Source organism: Balaenoptera musculus, chromosome 10, assembly GCF_009873245.2.
Source record: "Balaenoptera musculus isolate JJ_BM4_2016_0621 chromosome 10, mBalMus1.pri.v3, whole genome shotgun sequence".
In the NCBI taxonomy this organism is placed as follows: Eukaryota; Metazoa; Chordata; class Mammalia; order Artiodactyla; family Balaenopteridae; genus Balaenoptera; species Balaenoptera musculus.
The window spans coordinates 44416381-44431474 of NC_045794.1; the positions used below are offsets into that span (position 1 = coordinate 44416381).

Consider the following 15094-nt stretch of genomic DNA (forward strand, 5'->3'; position numbering starts at 1 on the left):
AGGGGTGGCCACTAGAGGGCACTGTTGGATGTTTCCTTTCTACCTGGAGTAAGGTTGAAATTCAGTGTTTGGAGTGGGAATGGGGGCATGGGGAGGTGATGAAGAGGGGTCAAGGCCAAGCTGGGTGGTTTTCATGGGAAAAAAGCCAATACCCTCTTAAATTCTTCTGTTATCTAACATAAGTCAAGAAGGATAGACACTGGCCACACAGGTATAAAAGCAACTTGTCACCATCCTGAAAGGAGCCAGGCCCCCTTGAGGGTCAGTGTGGCAAGGAGTTGCTGGGCCCTCAGAAGTGGGCAGAAGGCCAGAAAGAAGATGTCGACAGTGGACGTGGGCTGGTCTCTCCCAGGTAGGACCTTTGTAGAGAATCCCTTTGACGTGGGAAATGGCTTCACAAACCCTTCAGCACTGAGCCTGGTAGCACGAGACTAGGAGACAGGGAGGGCAGTGGGCCTCAGCCTCCTCAGGATCCCCACTTCCACTGCCAGCCCAACGAACGCCTTCAGCACAATCCTCCTTTCCCCCAGACCCCCCAAAATAGGCTTGCCTTTCCAGAGGTGCAAACAGAACAAGGTCGCAGAGGAGAGGAACATGGATGAGGAGGGGGAAGGGATAAAGTATCACTCTTTAAGACAAACTGAGACTCTCTCTCTTTTCGGTCTGAAAAAATAATCCGTTTAATTGAAAAACCTGGAGTATACTACCCACTCCCCTGGATGAGGGGGCTGAAGAGACTAGACCCCCTACATCACCTCATAGCCACTTCGGATGCTCTTCACAAGGCAGCAGGCAAAGATGATACCCAGTACCTAGAAAGAAAGACAGAGATGGGGGTGAAGAGGAGTCAGGAAGGCAAGGTACCCAGGACCCACCCAAGAGACCCCAAACACAACCAGGGCTCCCCTCCCCAGGCCAGCACCTCCTGCTCAGCACCCTCCCACTGCCCCTAGATCCCAGATGCTCAAGGGCATCTCTCACCTCCACAAAGGCAATGCCCAGGGCTGCTGCAGCCACCACCAGCATTTTGCTCCTCAGCCAGCCCCCGATCTTCTCCACACAGCCCTGAAGGGTGGCAGGCACACAAGACACCATCAGAAACTTCCCACCCACCTTCCTTGGACCCCCTGTCTCTCCCCCACCCTCTGTACCTTTCACCCCACCCCTAGCATTCCCAAATTCCCTCCCCATCCCTGACGCCCAACTTCCCAGAGCCCCAACCCCCTCCACCTCCACCCCGGGTCCCTCTTTCCTCCTGAAACATTTCCCAGCTTCCCCAAGTCCCCTACTATCTCAGCCCCCTCCCTACCTCAGTATGGATATCCTTCATGTTGAAATTAATCCCACAGCCCTGAGTGACATTGACACAGCAGGAGTCAGGGACTCGCTTGGTCACGATCAGGATCTTCTCCCAGTCTGTGTAGTTAGCCGCCCCGCAGCACTTAAACTGTGGAAAGATATGGGGGGAAAGGCTGTTAGGTGAACCTCCATCTTCAACATGGAGATGAGAATCTCCCTCCCCCATTACCCCTGCTCCCAGCAACCCCACTCACGTCTTCCTGCATCCTGTCCAGGATCAATGCTGTGTGGTTGTTTTTGGGATAATTCTGCATCTGCTGCCGGAAATCCTTATTAAATTCTGATATCACCTGGGAGTAGGGAGGAGCACTGTTGAGGCCAGAATTCAGGGCACCTGGGTCCCAGAGTATCCAGACCTCTGAGGCAAGGCCCTCCCCTTACTCCCTGCTTACCTTGTCTCTAAACACATAGCCAGCAATGGCTGCAGCCACCTCCACCAGCATGATAAGGGACAGGAAGATGGCAAACTGCAGATGCAAAGGACGGGAGTCACGTTTGGAGTCTGGGTGAGAGGGGCCTGCTGGTCTCGGGAACATTCACCAAGGTTTCCCTCACCCACCCACCCCGACAAGCCCCCTCCAGAGAAATGCCCTTCTGCAGTCCCAGGCACCCAGGCTGGCCCGCACCCACTCACCGTGATCATAAGACAGTAGTTCTCCTTGCAGGCTCCACAGCAGCCCACGAAGGCCACCAGGAAGAGGAAGGCACCCACTGCGATGATGACCACGGGCAACAGGGAGCCAGGGGTGGCCCCCGGGGTGATGGTCTGATTCAGGACGAGCTGGGCCCCTATGCCCACGGCGATCAGCCCCACTGCAAAGGCCTGGGAGGAGGGCAGGTCAGGATTCAGAAGACCCACAACCCATCAGCCCTCCACGGTGGAGGGTGGCGGGTGCACCCAGGACACAGGCAGAACCCCGCGCCAGAGAGACCGATTCTCACAGCTCCAGGAAACTTTTGACTATGGGGGACAAGGAGGACGCGTCCTTGCCCCACAGTGAGGGCTGGGAAATTGTTCAAGGCTCTCTGGGAGAAGGCAGTCAGGAGGAACCACGCCTTCCTTCAAGCAGCTCCTCACCAAAAGCAAAAAGAGAAGTTCCCAGAAAGCCTTGACCCCAAGGCACATAATCCTAACAAAGAGTAGTGCTTCCTTTGAGCCTCTTCCTATGGGCCTCTAGGGCTCCCAGAACTGCTCTCTCACTATCCTCCAATGCCCACCACATCCTCATCAGCTGTGACTAGGGTTCCTCAGGCCAACTAGGCCAGGGAGGAGAAGGGAGGAAAAGGGGGTAAAAGTAGCCTGCCCCCTCCTGGACAAACAGTAGCCTCTCCAGCCAGGAGCCCAAGACGGGAGCAATTGAGGTGGGCAGAGCCCTTACCCACCCCAAGCAGCGGGGAGGGGTGATGAGGGAATGGCGAGGAATGAGGGAGTGGAGGGGGTGAGAGGAGGGTGGCGATAGCATCAGGCGGTTGGCTGGTTGCCCCACTGCCCCATATCACAAGAGATTGGGTCACCAGACAGGAAGGGCCCGGAGGGGTTATGGGGAGGGTGGCCGGCCACTGTCGGTCCAAACCAGCCTCAGAAGTTCCTAAAAGCTGGAGGAGGAGAGGACGGCCGCGCTGGCCTCGGTCGTTCCCCGGGCTTTCCTTCCACATCTGGTCCCCAGCTGCCTTCATTCCTGGCCCCTCAGCCCTCACCACTCCGGAGCCAGGTCTCCCCGCACCCTGCCAGCGCGCCCTCACCGTCCCCGCTCCCCACTCACGCAAAAGGCCAACAGAAGAACGTAGAGCAAGAACTTGACACATTTCATTCCTCCTTCCACCGCCATGGCTGCCTGGCCTGGGGCAGAGGGGACGACAGGGGGATCAGAACCGGTCGAGGGGGGATCTCGGCTTCCGAGCTCCCTGCCGGCCCTCGAGACCTTCCCTGCGGGGCCCCCATTCCCGGCCCCTCCCACCCGGAAACCCGCGGTCAGATCCACGTCTCCCAGCCCCCTCTTCTCCCCGCAGGAGAGGGGCGGGGGCGCCCGCCGCCCAGCCCGGACCCCGCCCCGCCGCCTCCGAGGCCTGGGACCCAACCCAGGGCGCCGGCAGGGGCCGGGGCCGGACGCCCAACCTCGGCCCTCCAGCCCCCAGGCGTTAAACAACCCCTCCCCACCCAACTAGTCACGAAAAACAGTCCTCAGCCCCAGCCCGACCCCCAGGCCCTTTCCCCTGGGTTCTAACCACCGCCAAACAGAAGCGCGGCCGGCGCCCCCCCGCCCCGGGCCTCCGGAACTTTGCAAAGTTGCAAGGGCCTCGGGAGCGGCGGGGAGCGCGGCGGCTCTTCGGAGGCCCGGGGCGAGCCCCTCCCCACCCCACGCGGAAACCGGCGCGAGCCCCGCGGCCTCACCTTGGCTCCCCGAAGCTGTGCGCTGCTCTCCCGCCGCGGTTCAGGGGCTCTCTAGCTGCGCCCCCCGGCTCTGGCCCCGCCCGGCGCCCGGCCCCGCCCCGGCTCCAGCCACAGCGCCCCCCCCCCCGCCGAGTGGCCCCAGCCTCCCTCATGTGACGCGGGAACAGCTGCGGCCTGAGTCACCCAGCCCGCGTGGGGAAGGCCGAGCCCCCAGCCCGGTCGAGGCCACGTGGCCCCTACCCGTAAGACAGCGCCCACCCCCGCAAAGAGAGAACGCCCAGGGCAGGACCTCGGGGTGCCTGGCGCCCGTCTGGCGCCGCCAGAAGGGTGCTACCTCGGGGTAGGAGAGCGGGACCCGGCGCCGCCAGGTTCTCTCTGGCTCAGGGAAGCGGAGGAGACGTGTGAGAGCCAAAGGAGGGATGAGCGGCCCGAAGTTACTCTCTGAGCGCCCGGCCGGGCGGCAGAGCTGAGTCGAGGTGACAAGATGGTCTTCAAGAGGCCTGCATCCTCCACCCAGAGCCCACTCCCTTCCTCTCGCTCCAACTCCGTTCCACCCCTTCCCCGAGTCAGCAGAGGGCGCTGCTGGCTCTCTGGAATCGGGTAGGGGCAGAATAAACTTTCAGAAAGTCCCCAGCCTCACACCCTGGGAGTCCCCCAGCGTCCTAGAGTGGGTGTTCCTGTCCCTCTCTCTTAGTCCCTTCTCCATTTTCTAGGGCTCCTGAGTAGTGAGCCGAGAAGTGGAGGAAGCCCTTCCCAGCACCATTCCACCCAATCATGGCACGTCAGAGTCAGGTCCCTCCCTCTGGGAGAGGATTGCTGAGGTCAGCTCCCACCCCTCCTGGATCAGCCTGTTTAACGGTGGAGGCGTGGGGAGGACACTAAGGCGGGCATGGCATATATCCCCTGGATTTCCCCATCCCATCCTAGCGGACAGCCGAGAGGGCAAGGCCAGGAGAGGACTGGAAGGTGAGGGGGTGGTCTCAAGCTGCCTCCCTCCCTGCGGGCCATGGTGGTCCCAGAAGGAGCTGTGTGAACAAGCAAAGGACAGAACCAACCACCACACCCCTGCCCCCCTGGCCTGGACCCCACCCCTTACGTTCTTCTGGTCCTGCCTGAAGAACCGTTTCCTGAGCCTTCGGTATGTGTACACAAGGAAGGAAACTGTAAGAGCAGAAGGAAGGAGATCTGGGCTGGGCTGAGAACCAGTTTCCAGGATCACAATCTTCCAGCAAGACACACCAAGCCCCTTCTGGACTTTGCTTCCCAGTTATCACGGCAGGCAGGCTGTGGAGGAGGAGCAAAGATGCTGAAGAAAGGAGTATTCATCTGTTTCTGCCAGGCACGTGCCGGGCGCAGGGCCAGCGAGGTGAGGCAATTGGTGGCCCTGTCCTCTGCCAGCAGGCAGAACCGAGCCCACACTGTGAACAGAGGCAGAAACCCCTGGTGGCAGCTGGATGAGCTCAGAGGGAAGGACAGGTGGTGCCTCTGCCCCAGAGAAGAAAGAAAAAGAACGGATTTCACAGAGGTGGGTGGTGCGCTCCCAGGTGACCTTAGACAATAAAAGGGTAGTCGCTCCGTTCCAGGGACAAGGAAAGGGCCAAGTGTAAAAAAGGAGTACTTTTCAAAGTCCATGGGGACTTCGGTGGTCCAGTGGTTAAGACTCCAAGCTCCCAATGCAGGGGACCCGGGTTCGATCCCTGATCAGGGAATTAGATCCCACATGCATGGCGCAACTAAGACCCGGCGCAGACAAATAAATAAATAAATATTTTTTAAAAAAAGTCCATGACACATTGGGGTTGGCCAGCTCACAGAGCTGAGGAAGGATGTGGTGACAGATGGAAGTGGGGGAAGGTGGTCTGAAGTCAAGATGGAGAAACTTTAGCTACCTAACCACCACGTATAATGCTTGGTCTTTGACTGAATCTTTGCCTGAACAAACTGACTGTGAAAGACATTTTGGGAACAGCTAGGCAAATCTGAATATAAACTGAGGATTAGACATGAGAAAATAATTTTGTTAGCCGTGATGATAGTATGATTATATAGGAAAATTATTTTTTAAAGATGCATACTAAAATATTTAACGGTGAGATGTCCTGTCTGTAATTTATTTTGGAATACTTCATAAAACAATAGATGAAGCAAAAAAAGAAGACAGTCTGGGTGACAGGACTGTTGAGAACCTAGTGGCTGTGTGGGGTGTGTTCTAGAGGCAGAGGGGAGAGAGTGAACTCTCTTGGGATTGGCCCTACCGTGAAAGGAGGGATGAGTGCCTGGAGGGTAGCTGGCACATCATGGTCCAAGGGAGAGCTGATGAAGGCCAGAACCAGGGAAAGGAGGGGAAAATCCTTGGAAAGGCCCTTCAGAGGGAAGATCAAAGAATGGGGTGACTGCTTACCTGTGGGAGCAGGAGAGGAAGTGGGAAGAGTCTGAGATGACTCAGAGTTTCCAAACCTGGACGCCCAGGGGAGAGGTGGTTGTCACCCAAGGCAGGAGGCACACGAGAGGCAGCTGCGTGGAGATGTCCCACCTGGAATTGGGGATGTGAAACTTGGGAGGGAGGCCTAGTCAGACTGGAGATAAAAAGTGATATCTAGGACTTCCCTGGTGGCGCAGTGGTTAAGAATCTGCCTGCCAATGCAGGGGACACAGGTTCGATCCCTGGCCCGGGAAGATCCCACATGCCGCGGAGCAACTAAGCCCGTGCGCCACAACTACTCAGCCTGCGCTCTAGAGCCCGTGAGCCACAACTACTGAAGCCTGCGTGCCACAACTACTGAAGCCTGTGCGCCTAGAGCCCGTGCTCCGCAACAAGAGAAGCCACCGCAGTGAGAAGCCCACGCACCGCAACGAAGAGTAGCCCCCGCTCACCGCAACTAGAGAAAGCCCACACGCAGCAACAAAGACCCAGTGCAGCCAAAAATAAATAAAATTTTAAAAATATATATATATAAAAAAAGTGATATCTAAATCCATAGATGGGTGAAGGCCAGAGCAAGAGAAGAAAACAGAGACAGAGTTTTGGGAAACCCTTATGTTTAAGGAACATGGGGGAGTAAAGGAGCTGAAAGGGAAAGGAAGTTGCAGAGCTGGACCCCTGCACTCTGCCAGGCACTGTGCTGGGCACTTAGAGCCATGAGTTCATTTAATCCTCATGACAACCCGGTGAGGTTCGTATGATTTGTCCTGTTTTAGAGATAAGGAAACTGAGGCTCAGAGACAGGGAGTGATGTGCCCAGAGTGCAAGCAGGTAAAGGGCAGTGTTAGGATTTGAACCCATATCTCTGGGGGTTCCAAAGCCCGTGCTTTTTCCTCTCTCTCTCAGAGGCCAAGAGAAAAGAGAAGTCCATGACAGGAGGAGGGGACAGTGGCCAGAAGCGCCAAATAGTAAAGAAAGGTGAGATGCCAGAGAAGGCCACTGGCTGGGGCGGCCTTTTCCAGAGCAATGTCAGGGCAGGATCCCAAGCACCTGCTGAGCGGGGAGTGGAGGCATCCAGGTAGGCAGGGGTGGAGCTGAGGTGAAGGTCAGGAGAATGGGACCCTCCTAGAGGAACGCCAGGGGGAGGGCAGGGAGCAAACTGTGGCCAGTGCAGAGTACTGCAGCAGCTTGGTCACGCAATGGGAGAGAAAGAATGGGGCCAAGGAAGATAGGAAAGGATGGGGCCAGGGAAACCCCGGAGAACAGACCTGTGTGGAGCTGCAAGGGAGAGGGCAAGAAAAGTCCATGCCTGGTCACCTTCATAGAGACAGAGAGTAGTGTGGTGGCTGCTGGGGGCTGGGAGGAATAGGGAGTTATCGTTCCACTGGGTATGCAGTTTCTGTTTAGGAAGATGGAAAAGTTCTGGAGATGGATGGTAGTGACAGTTGCACAACACGTGAATATACTTAGAGCCGCTGAACACTTGAAAAATGGTTAAAAGGGTAAATTTTGTGTATGTATACATAATTTTTTTTTAATTTTATTTAACACAATTTTTTATTGAAGTATAGTTGACTTACAAAGTTGTGTTAATTACTGCTGTACAGCAAAGTGATTCAGTTATACATATATATACATTCTTTTTTTATATTCTTTTCCATTATGGTTTATCATAAGATATTGAATGTAGTTCCCTGTGCTATACAGTAGGACCTTGTTGTTTATCCATTCTATATATAAAAGCTTGGGGAATTCCCTGGTGGTCCAGTGGTTAGGACTTTGTGCTTCCACTGCAGGGGGCACGGGTTTGATCCCTGGTCGGGGAAGTAAGATCCCACATGCCTCGATGAGGCCAAAAAAAAAAAGTGAAAAAAAAAAAGATTACATCTGCTAACCCCAACCTCGCACTCCATTCCTCCCCCGACCCCCTCCCCCTTGGCAACCACCAGTCTGTTCTCTATGTCCCTAACACAATTTTTTTAAAAAGAATGGCCTACCCCGCTAGCCTGGGAAGTAGGCATAGAATCCTGTGTACCTCTGAGTGGGGAGGAGGCTGACCTCAGACTTGGCCTTCACATCACATCCTTCAGAGCTTTCAGCACCAACTCCAAGTGCTAGTGTCCAGAAATGCCACCAAGCCACCTGATTAGCTCAGGCTTCTGTACCTTCAGCGCCTGGCACTGGCTGGTGGTGGGTGAGCTGGAGTGGGCTTGTCCCCTGCCCACACAGCAGAGCCAGGCTGCCCTCTAGCTCTCCAACCAGGGCCAGCAGCAGGGCATGGGGGCCTCAGGTGTCCCAAGCAAGGGTGGTGCCATCTGAGAGCATGTAGGCATCGGCCAGACCCAGTGCAACACACAGTAGCTTGTAGCCAGCGCCCAAGGCCTCCCAAAGCTCAGATCCGTACAGAGTCCAGCGCCTGCTGCAGACACCTTCTCCCCTCCACTCAGCAGGACCCCTGCCTGAGCCCCACTGGGAGGGGCCGGCTCAGAGATAAGACGCAGGCGCCCTGGTAGTAGAGGCCCCAGTGAACTGGGAACTTCTACCTGCAGAAGCCCTTGGGGGCAGGGGAGCATGGTAGAGGAGCCAGGAGGCATGGGGAAGGAGAGGAGGAAAGAGAGGGAAGAGTTGAGGAGGGTTGGAGAGGGGCACAGAGATACAGGAGCAAATAGAGGAGGGTGGAAGACAAGGGAGAGGTTGGGGGATAGGAGAGGGGAAACAGACATGAAGGAGGGGGTGGAGAGAAAGAAGGGGAGGAGACAGGGATGGGAGAGAGAAAGGAAAAGGGTGCATCTCTTCACTAGGGAAGGTAGGAAGGGTGATGCTGGGACTTAAGGTCAAGAGGTTGGGTCTGAATTGGGGGCCTGAGATTTCAATCCAGAGGCCCAGCTTTGGATGTGAGGGAGGCATGGGTGCCTGATGGCAGCTCCCAGATGGCAGGGTTAGATCAAAACAAGGGCAAGGTTGGAGATGTTCTGATTGTTGGAGTCTGTGGGCATAGAGAGGGGCCTCCAGTCACTGTGCGGCCAACTCCGACTCTGGGCAAGACTAGGTCAGCGCGCCGTGGTACCCAGGAGAACATCATCATTGCCAAAGTCAGCTTACCTCCTCACTGTGAGGAAAGTAAGGCTCAGAGAGGTGAAGCCACTGACTCAGGCACCACCTGCAGATGAGAAACAGGGTCTTGACACACCAGCTCCGGTGCTGGGTGCACCATGTTCGCCGTCAGCAAGCAGCACCCTGAGGTCAGAAGCCTTGGTGAGAGACATGTTCTGCCCCACGTGAGTGGGTGACTTGGACTAAACTCTCGCCCTCCCTGAGCCTCAGCTTTCTCCCACTTAGGCAGGAGGGAGACTACTCCCTTCCTCACCTCACAGGGCAGTTGTGAGGGTCAGAAGAGAATGAAGGGGATCAATTTTGTTACCTTAAGAATGATAAAGTCTTGATCACACCCTGTTTTTAGACTCATGGGAATTAAGATGATTTCACTTTGAGAAATATCTGGACGCCACCCCACTTGAGATGGCCAAGGAAAGGGTTGGGAGAGACAACCCAGCCTCCTTTAGCTCCTCCTACTCAACTTGGCCTTGGCCCAGAGTTCCAGCTCCAGCCCCACCCCCACCACCCCCACCCCCACCCCGCTGCCAGGCTGGATCCTCAGCTCTCGCCCCCATTCTTACCCATTCCTTTCACTGCTCCTGCGGCCCCCAGCCCCTGACCTCTGGCCCCTCCTCCTCCCTACCCTTGCCTGACTCCCGTCCCAGCCTCCCCCCAGCCCGTGTCACTGTTACAACAGGGTCAATCCAGATGCCCAGCTGGTGACTGGGCAGGACAGGCAGCTGCAGCCCCTGGCCTTCCATGAACCACCTGGACAGGGAGCTCGGCTGCTGTGTGGTTCTGGACCAGGACCTGCTCGGGAGTGCAGTGGTCTCCACCTGAGAGTCAGCATGACTAAGGTTTCTCCTGAGAGGGAGCAGACAAGAATCTGGGAGAGGGACTTCCCTGGCAGTCCAGACTTTGCCTTCCAGGGCAGGGGGTGCGGGCTCCATCCCTGGTCGGGGAGCTGGGATCCCACATGCCTCGCGGCCAAAAACCAAAACGTGGAACAGAAGCAATATTGTAACAAGTTCAATGAAGACTTTGAAAAAATGGTCCACATCAAAAAAAAAAAATCTTTAATAAAAAAGAAATGAATCTGCGAGAAAGGAGAAAGAGGCAATGCGGGGCGGGCTGGTTAGCCCAGGTTTCTGTTCCTTGAGGCTGGATCAGCACATCTACCACGGGTTTGAAGTCCCTGGAGAAGCAGACTTTGTGCTCAGACCCCTCCTTTTCTTTGACCAACAGCTGGAATAGTGGTGCCTCCTGCCAGCATAGTTGGGCCATGGGGCCAGCCTTGGCCACCGCCCCCAGCAGGACCCCACCACGGGCCTGGAGAAGGAGCAATAGGAAAGAAAGACAGGAAGAGGTGGGCAGGCCTGGGGAGACCAAGAGTGAAGGTAGAAAGAGGGCACACCCGAGGACTGAGAGGGCTGGGCCTGCCCTGAGAAAGTAGGGGGAGCGGATGGGGGCAGGGGCGCTGGAGGAAGATGTGAGTCCTAGTGATTCTCAGGGTTCCCCACTTGTATCCCACCCATCTCCACCCCCTCCCTCCAAAACACTAAGTCTTTGGCTCCCTCTTCCCAACCTCCAACTTCTCCTAGAGGGCCTCGGGGTTAAAGAGGTTAGCAGGCCTGCCAGGCAATACAGGCAGGATAATTATAGGGTTTAGAATAGTGGTGTAGGAGAGGATGGTAATTACACAGGGAGGTTCTCTCTGAGGGCTTCAGGGTTTGTGGGCAGGGACCTGGGAGGGGCCCATTCCACAAACATACTCTCCCCAGTCCAGAATAGCCTCCCCACACCACATTCCCTGAGGCTCCTGCTGGGAGGGCCAGGAGGGGAAAGCCCCTCCTAGGGAAGCCCCCCTTCCCAGCTGCTTCTCAATGGCCCAGCCTTTCCCCTCCTTGGAAAGACCTGCAGTGCCAGGGAATGAGTCCACTGACCCTAGTAACAGGGTCTTTAGGAGGACGAAGCAAGAAGAGATGGGATTAGAGGTCATGAGTTACTGCCCACTAAGCCCAGCTCTGATGGACAAGGCAGTTTCAGTGCATGGTAGCAGTGCAGGATAGCAGGAGCCCCTCCTCCTCACAGTGGCTCCCCTTTGCTGGGGTCTGCAGCCCTGAAAGTGGTCCAGGTGTCTCTGGCCTCGAACCCTGGTGACCAGCACCTGGGACCTGCAGTTCCTTTTCCTGAGGATGTAACATAAGGGACCCTCTACCCAGGGCTACACAAGCACCTCTTGCCTACAGCAGCTCTTGAAACCTCATTCCTGCTTCTCTCCCAGCAGCTCACACCCTTCAAAGCTCAGTGCCTCCCTTACACCCCAACCCACATTTGCTATGAACCAGTCAGGACCTTGAAGGAGGCGGGCCTGAAGGTTGCCTGGGTAACACCGGGAGAGGGGCACCCTTGGCAGGAAGACAGTTGCCTGGGAGACCAGGGCAGTGGGCGGGGCCCTAAACCCTGGTTAGCTAGTGTTGTGATGAGGAAGGATCTAAATGTCCACATCTCTCCAAATTCCTTTTCAGTAAAGCCATCAGGGTCCCCTCCTCGGGACTGGGTCTAGGGCAGCTGGAAGTCTGAAGCTCCTGAAAGAGACCTCCCAAGGTTTACCTGCAACTCAAGGGAACCCAACAGTACCGAGCCGGAGGGAACTCAAGGAAAGAGGCAAGATCTAGGAGGGGGTGGAGAGAGAAACAAGGCTTAATACATTATGATATAGAACTTCTTGAACTAGAAATCTAAAGTGAAAATACACAAAGTATGCAAAAAAAAAAAAAAAAGTCGTTTTAGACCCACCTCCAAGCAGAAATTCCCGATTCGACCACCAGATGGAAGTCTTGCCCACTCATTGGATTAAATGCAGTCCTGTAACCCGCGGGAGGAAGCCAGGAGGCAGAAAATCCTTTCTGTCTCACAAGTTCCAGACTCTTGCTCTCTAGTATTTGGCAGATACCCATAACTCCTTATGGCGATAAATACACAGTTTTCTTTCACTAACCTGGCTCTGACCAGAGCCAGTGAGCAGGGTTCATTCATTCTTTATTCAAAGCCGTTAAGGAATACTTTGGTGAAAAAAGCTCCCGCTCTCTTGGGTCTCACAGTGTGAGGCTGATAAGTTGGGTAGTAGTAATGACTAATTATCTCATTTAGAACTGTGTGTCAGGCAGTTAATCTTCATAACTTTATGAAAGAGGTACAGTATTGTTATCTCCACCTTACAGATGAGGAATCTGAGGCATAGAGCCAAGTTCACACAGCCAGAAAAGGGGGAGAGCTGGGGCTTGAACCCAGGCAGCCTAGTTTGAGTTTAGAAGCTATGTGATTAACCTCCGTGACACACAGGATGGTGCAGGTATAGCTAGGAGTAGCATCTACTCTAGTCTTGGAAGTCAGGAATGGACTCCTGGAAGACATGTCCAGAATCTCATCTATACTGAGACCTGAAGAAAGAGTAAATTGGGGGGGGGAGGGAGGGAGTGGAGGTAGGAAGGGGAGTTGTTCAAGAAGAGGAAACAACTTGTGCAAAGATTCGGAAATGATCAAGAGAAAGAGGGTGAAGGCTACATCCAGGTTTTTGACCTGGATGATTGAGTGTCATTCACTAAAACAAAACAGAGCAGGATGGGGGCACAGTTCAGGGGAGAGAAGTTCTCTGTTTACCATATTTAAACTATGATATTTGAGGGTGTGTCCAGATGGCGATATCAAGGAGGCATCTGGCCCCTGAAAAAGGGGGCCAAGTCTTACTTATCTTTGCATCTCTCATAGACCTGCCGCTAGCTACATGTTTGGTAGGGAAGTGAAAGCTGGGCCACCTCCTCTGAGGGAGAAAGAGGTGACACCACCTCTGCTCTCAAGGAGTTTGCAATTTTGCTGAGGATATGACATCAGAGAAACATTTTGGAGAACAGGATACGCCAGAATATGTGGTGAAGGTAATCACTGCTCTGGGAAATCAGAAAAGAAAGCAAATAATCATGAAAAAGAAGCCCATGAAGGCCACTATTAATTGATTGTTGTGTAATCCTCACAGCCAGTTGAGGGCAGGCAATGTGATCCTATTTTATAGATGAAAAAACTTGATGAAATGTTGAGATGCTCGTGTCTTGGAGGGAACCAGCTGTCTAAGATTTTTGGTTTTTTTGCTTTTTTTCATTCTGCTGCAGTCTTAGTTCCTGCTCTCCATGGAATGGATCATCTCTTCAAAGCTCCCCAGCTTGGTCCTCCTCATCCCTACCCAACCTTCTTCCTTCACACCTGGACCCCCAGTTTCTAACCTCATTCCACTCCAGCTCCCCAGACCAACTCTGTCCTTACACCCAGTGCTCCATCTAATGCAAAGCGGAAACCAATGTCTCTCTGTTCTGCCTGAGAAGCCCAATGATGTTCATCCACGTATTCAGTAAACATTGTGTGTGCCAGGAAACAAGCAAGATCTGATCTGATCCCCTCAAATATTTTCAATCTACTGGTTATTTGTCTATTGACCTCTAGGGCTTTAGACTCAAGAAATCAGCCTGAAGAAACTGAGGTCTGGGAAGAGGTATCCAGAACCAGAAGTTAAGCACTTCAGGGGCATTTTAATACCTTGGCACTCTTATACTCTGCCCTCTGGCTGTACCCAGGGTTACACCTGAAGACTAGGGCTGGTCCTACATCTGGGTTTCTCCCCTTGGGACTTACTTTCTCCAACTAAGGCATCTGAAGGCAGACCTCCCTCTCATCCTCACCCCTGCAACTACAAGCCCCTTCTCAGACTTCCAAGACCCTGCAGATCCAAAAATCCAGAGGTCCAGATTCCTCTGCAAGCACAGTGGTCTCTGGCCCTGTTTCCTCCCACTCCTCCCCTAGTGGTCCCCACTTCCTGCCTTTTCCAGCCTACTGACTCCCTTATCCCCTTATCAATCCTCAGTTTCAAGTACACATTCTTCCCAGCTCTAAGTCTTCCTCTGGTCTCAGGGCTTCCCACCACCTCTCCACCTTCTCAGATTGTCCCTGGTCTCTTCTTCTCCTATTCTTCCTCACTAACCCCCATGTCCATCTCTTGCTTCTTGATCCCCCTGATGAGCCCAGCCTGATGCTTCCCTCCACACCCTCCCCACTTCTGGTACTGGGCTACTTCTGATAGCTGGGGCTCCTCTGGGCTCAAATTCACCTCCTCCCCCTTGTGCTCTCAATGCTCCCACCAACGCTGACTCGTCGCTGGGCTGTCTCTGTTTCTTCCCTCGGGAGTCTCTGTCTTGCCATCTCTGCCTTCCCCTGATCCTCTGTGTCTGCCTTCTCTGTGTCTACCAAGGGGCTCCCTAGGTATTGCCCAGTCTCTGGGCCTCCCCCGCCTCCCCCTCCTGATTTCTCTCCCTCTCTCATTCCCAGGGTTCTGGTCTCCGTCCCATCAGCTCCTCTGCCCTGTTCCCATCTCTATGCACCCCTGACCTCCTGTGGTCTGGATCTGTAGACCTCCAGCTCTCCCCCTGTCTAGCCATACCCCCTCTCCTCCCTCTAGTCTCTCTCCCCTATCTTTGTCTCGTGACTCCCCCACTAGTTATGCCTGTCACTTTCCTTCTCTGTCTCTAGTTAAGTCTCTCCTCTCTGTGTCTTCCCCCCTCTGACCCTCTTCCCCCCCCCCCTCTTTGTCTCTCTCTCCTCTTCCTCCCGCTCTATCTCTGTGCCTCTGGTCTGTGTCTTCCCCCCTTTATCTCTCAGTCTCTCCTTGGTCTCTCTGACTCTGACTTTCTCTATCTCTCCTTTCCTCTCCCCCACCCCAATATCTCTGTCTCTCCGTCTCTCTGAGCCCTCGCTCCCTCCCTCTCTCTCTTTTCCTC

The 15094-nt window shown here is 54.7% G+C and overlaps 1 protein-coding gene across 1 annotated transcript; it reads right to left on the reverse strand.

Moving 5' to 3' along the window:
- Positions 1–655: 655 nt before the first annotated feature.
- CD63 (CD63 molecule) lies at positions 656–3874 on the reverse strand. The gene is made up of 8 exons (XM_036867312.1): positions 3752–3874; positions 3123–3199; positions 1994–2182; positions 1752–1826; positions 1554–1649; positions 1310–1447; positions 982–1065; positions 656–812 (listed from the first exon to the last, which is right to left on the reverse strand). The coding sequence occupies exons 2-8, from the start codon at positions 3186–3188 to the stop codon at positions 747–749; spliced, it is 714 nt and encodes a 237-aa protein (XP_036723207.1). The 5' UTR covers positions 3189–3199; positions 3752–3874; the 3' UTR covers positions 656–746.
- Between the last annotated feature and the right edge of the window lie 11220 nt (positions 3875–15094).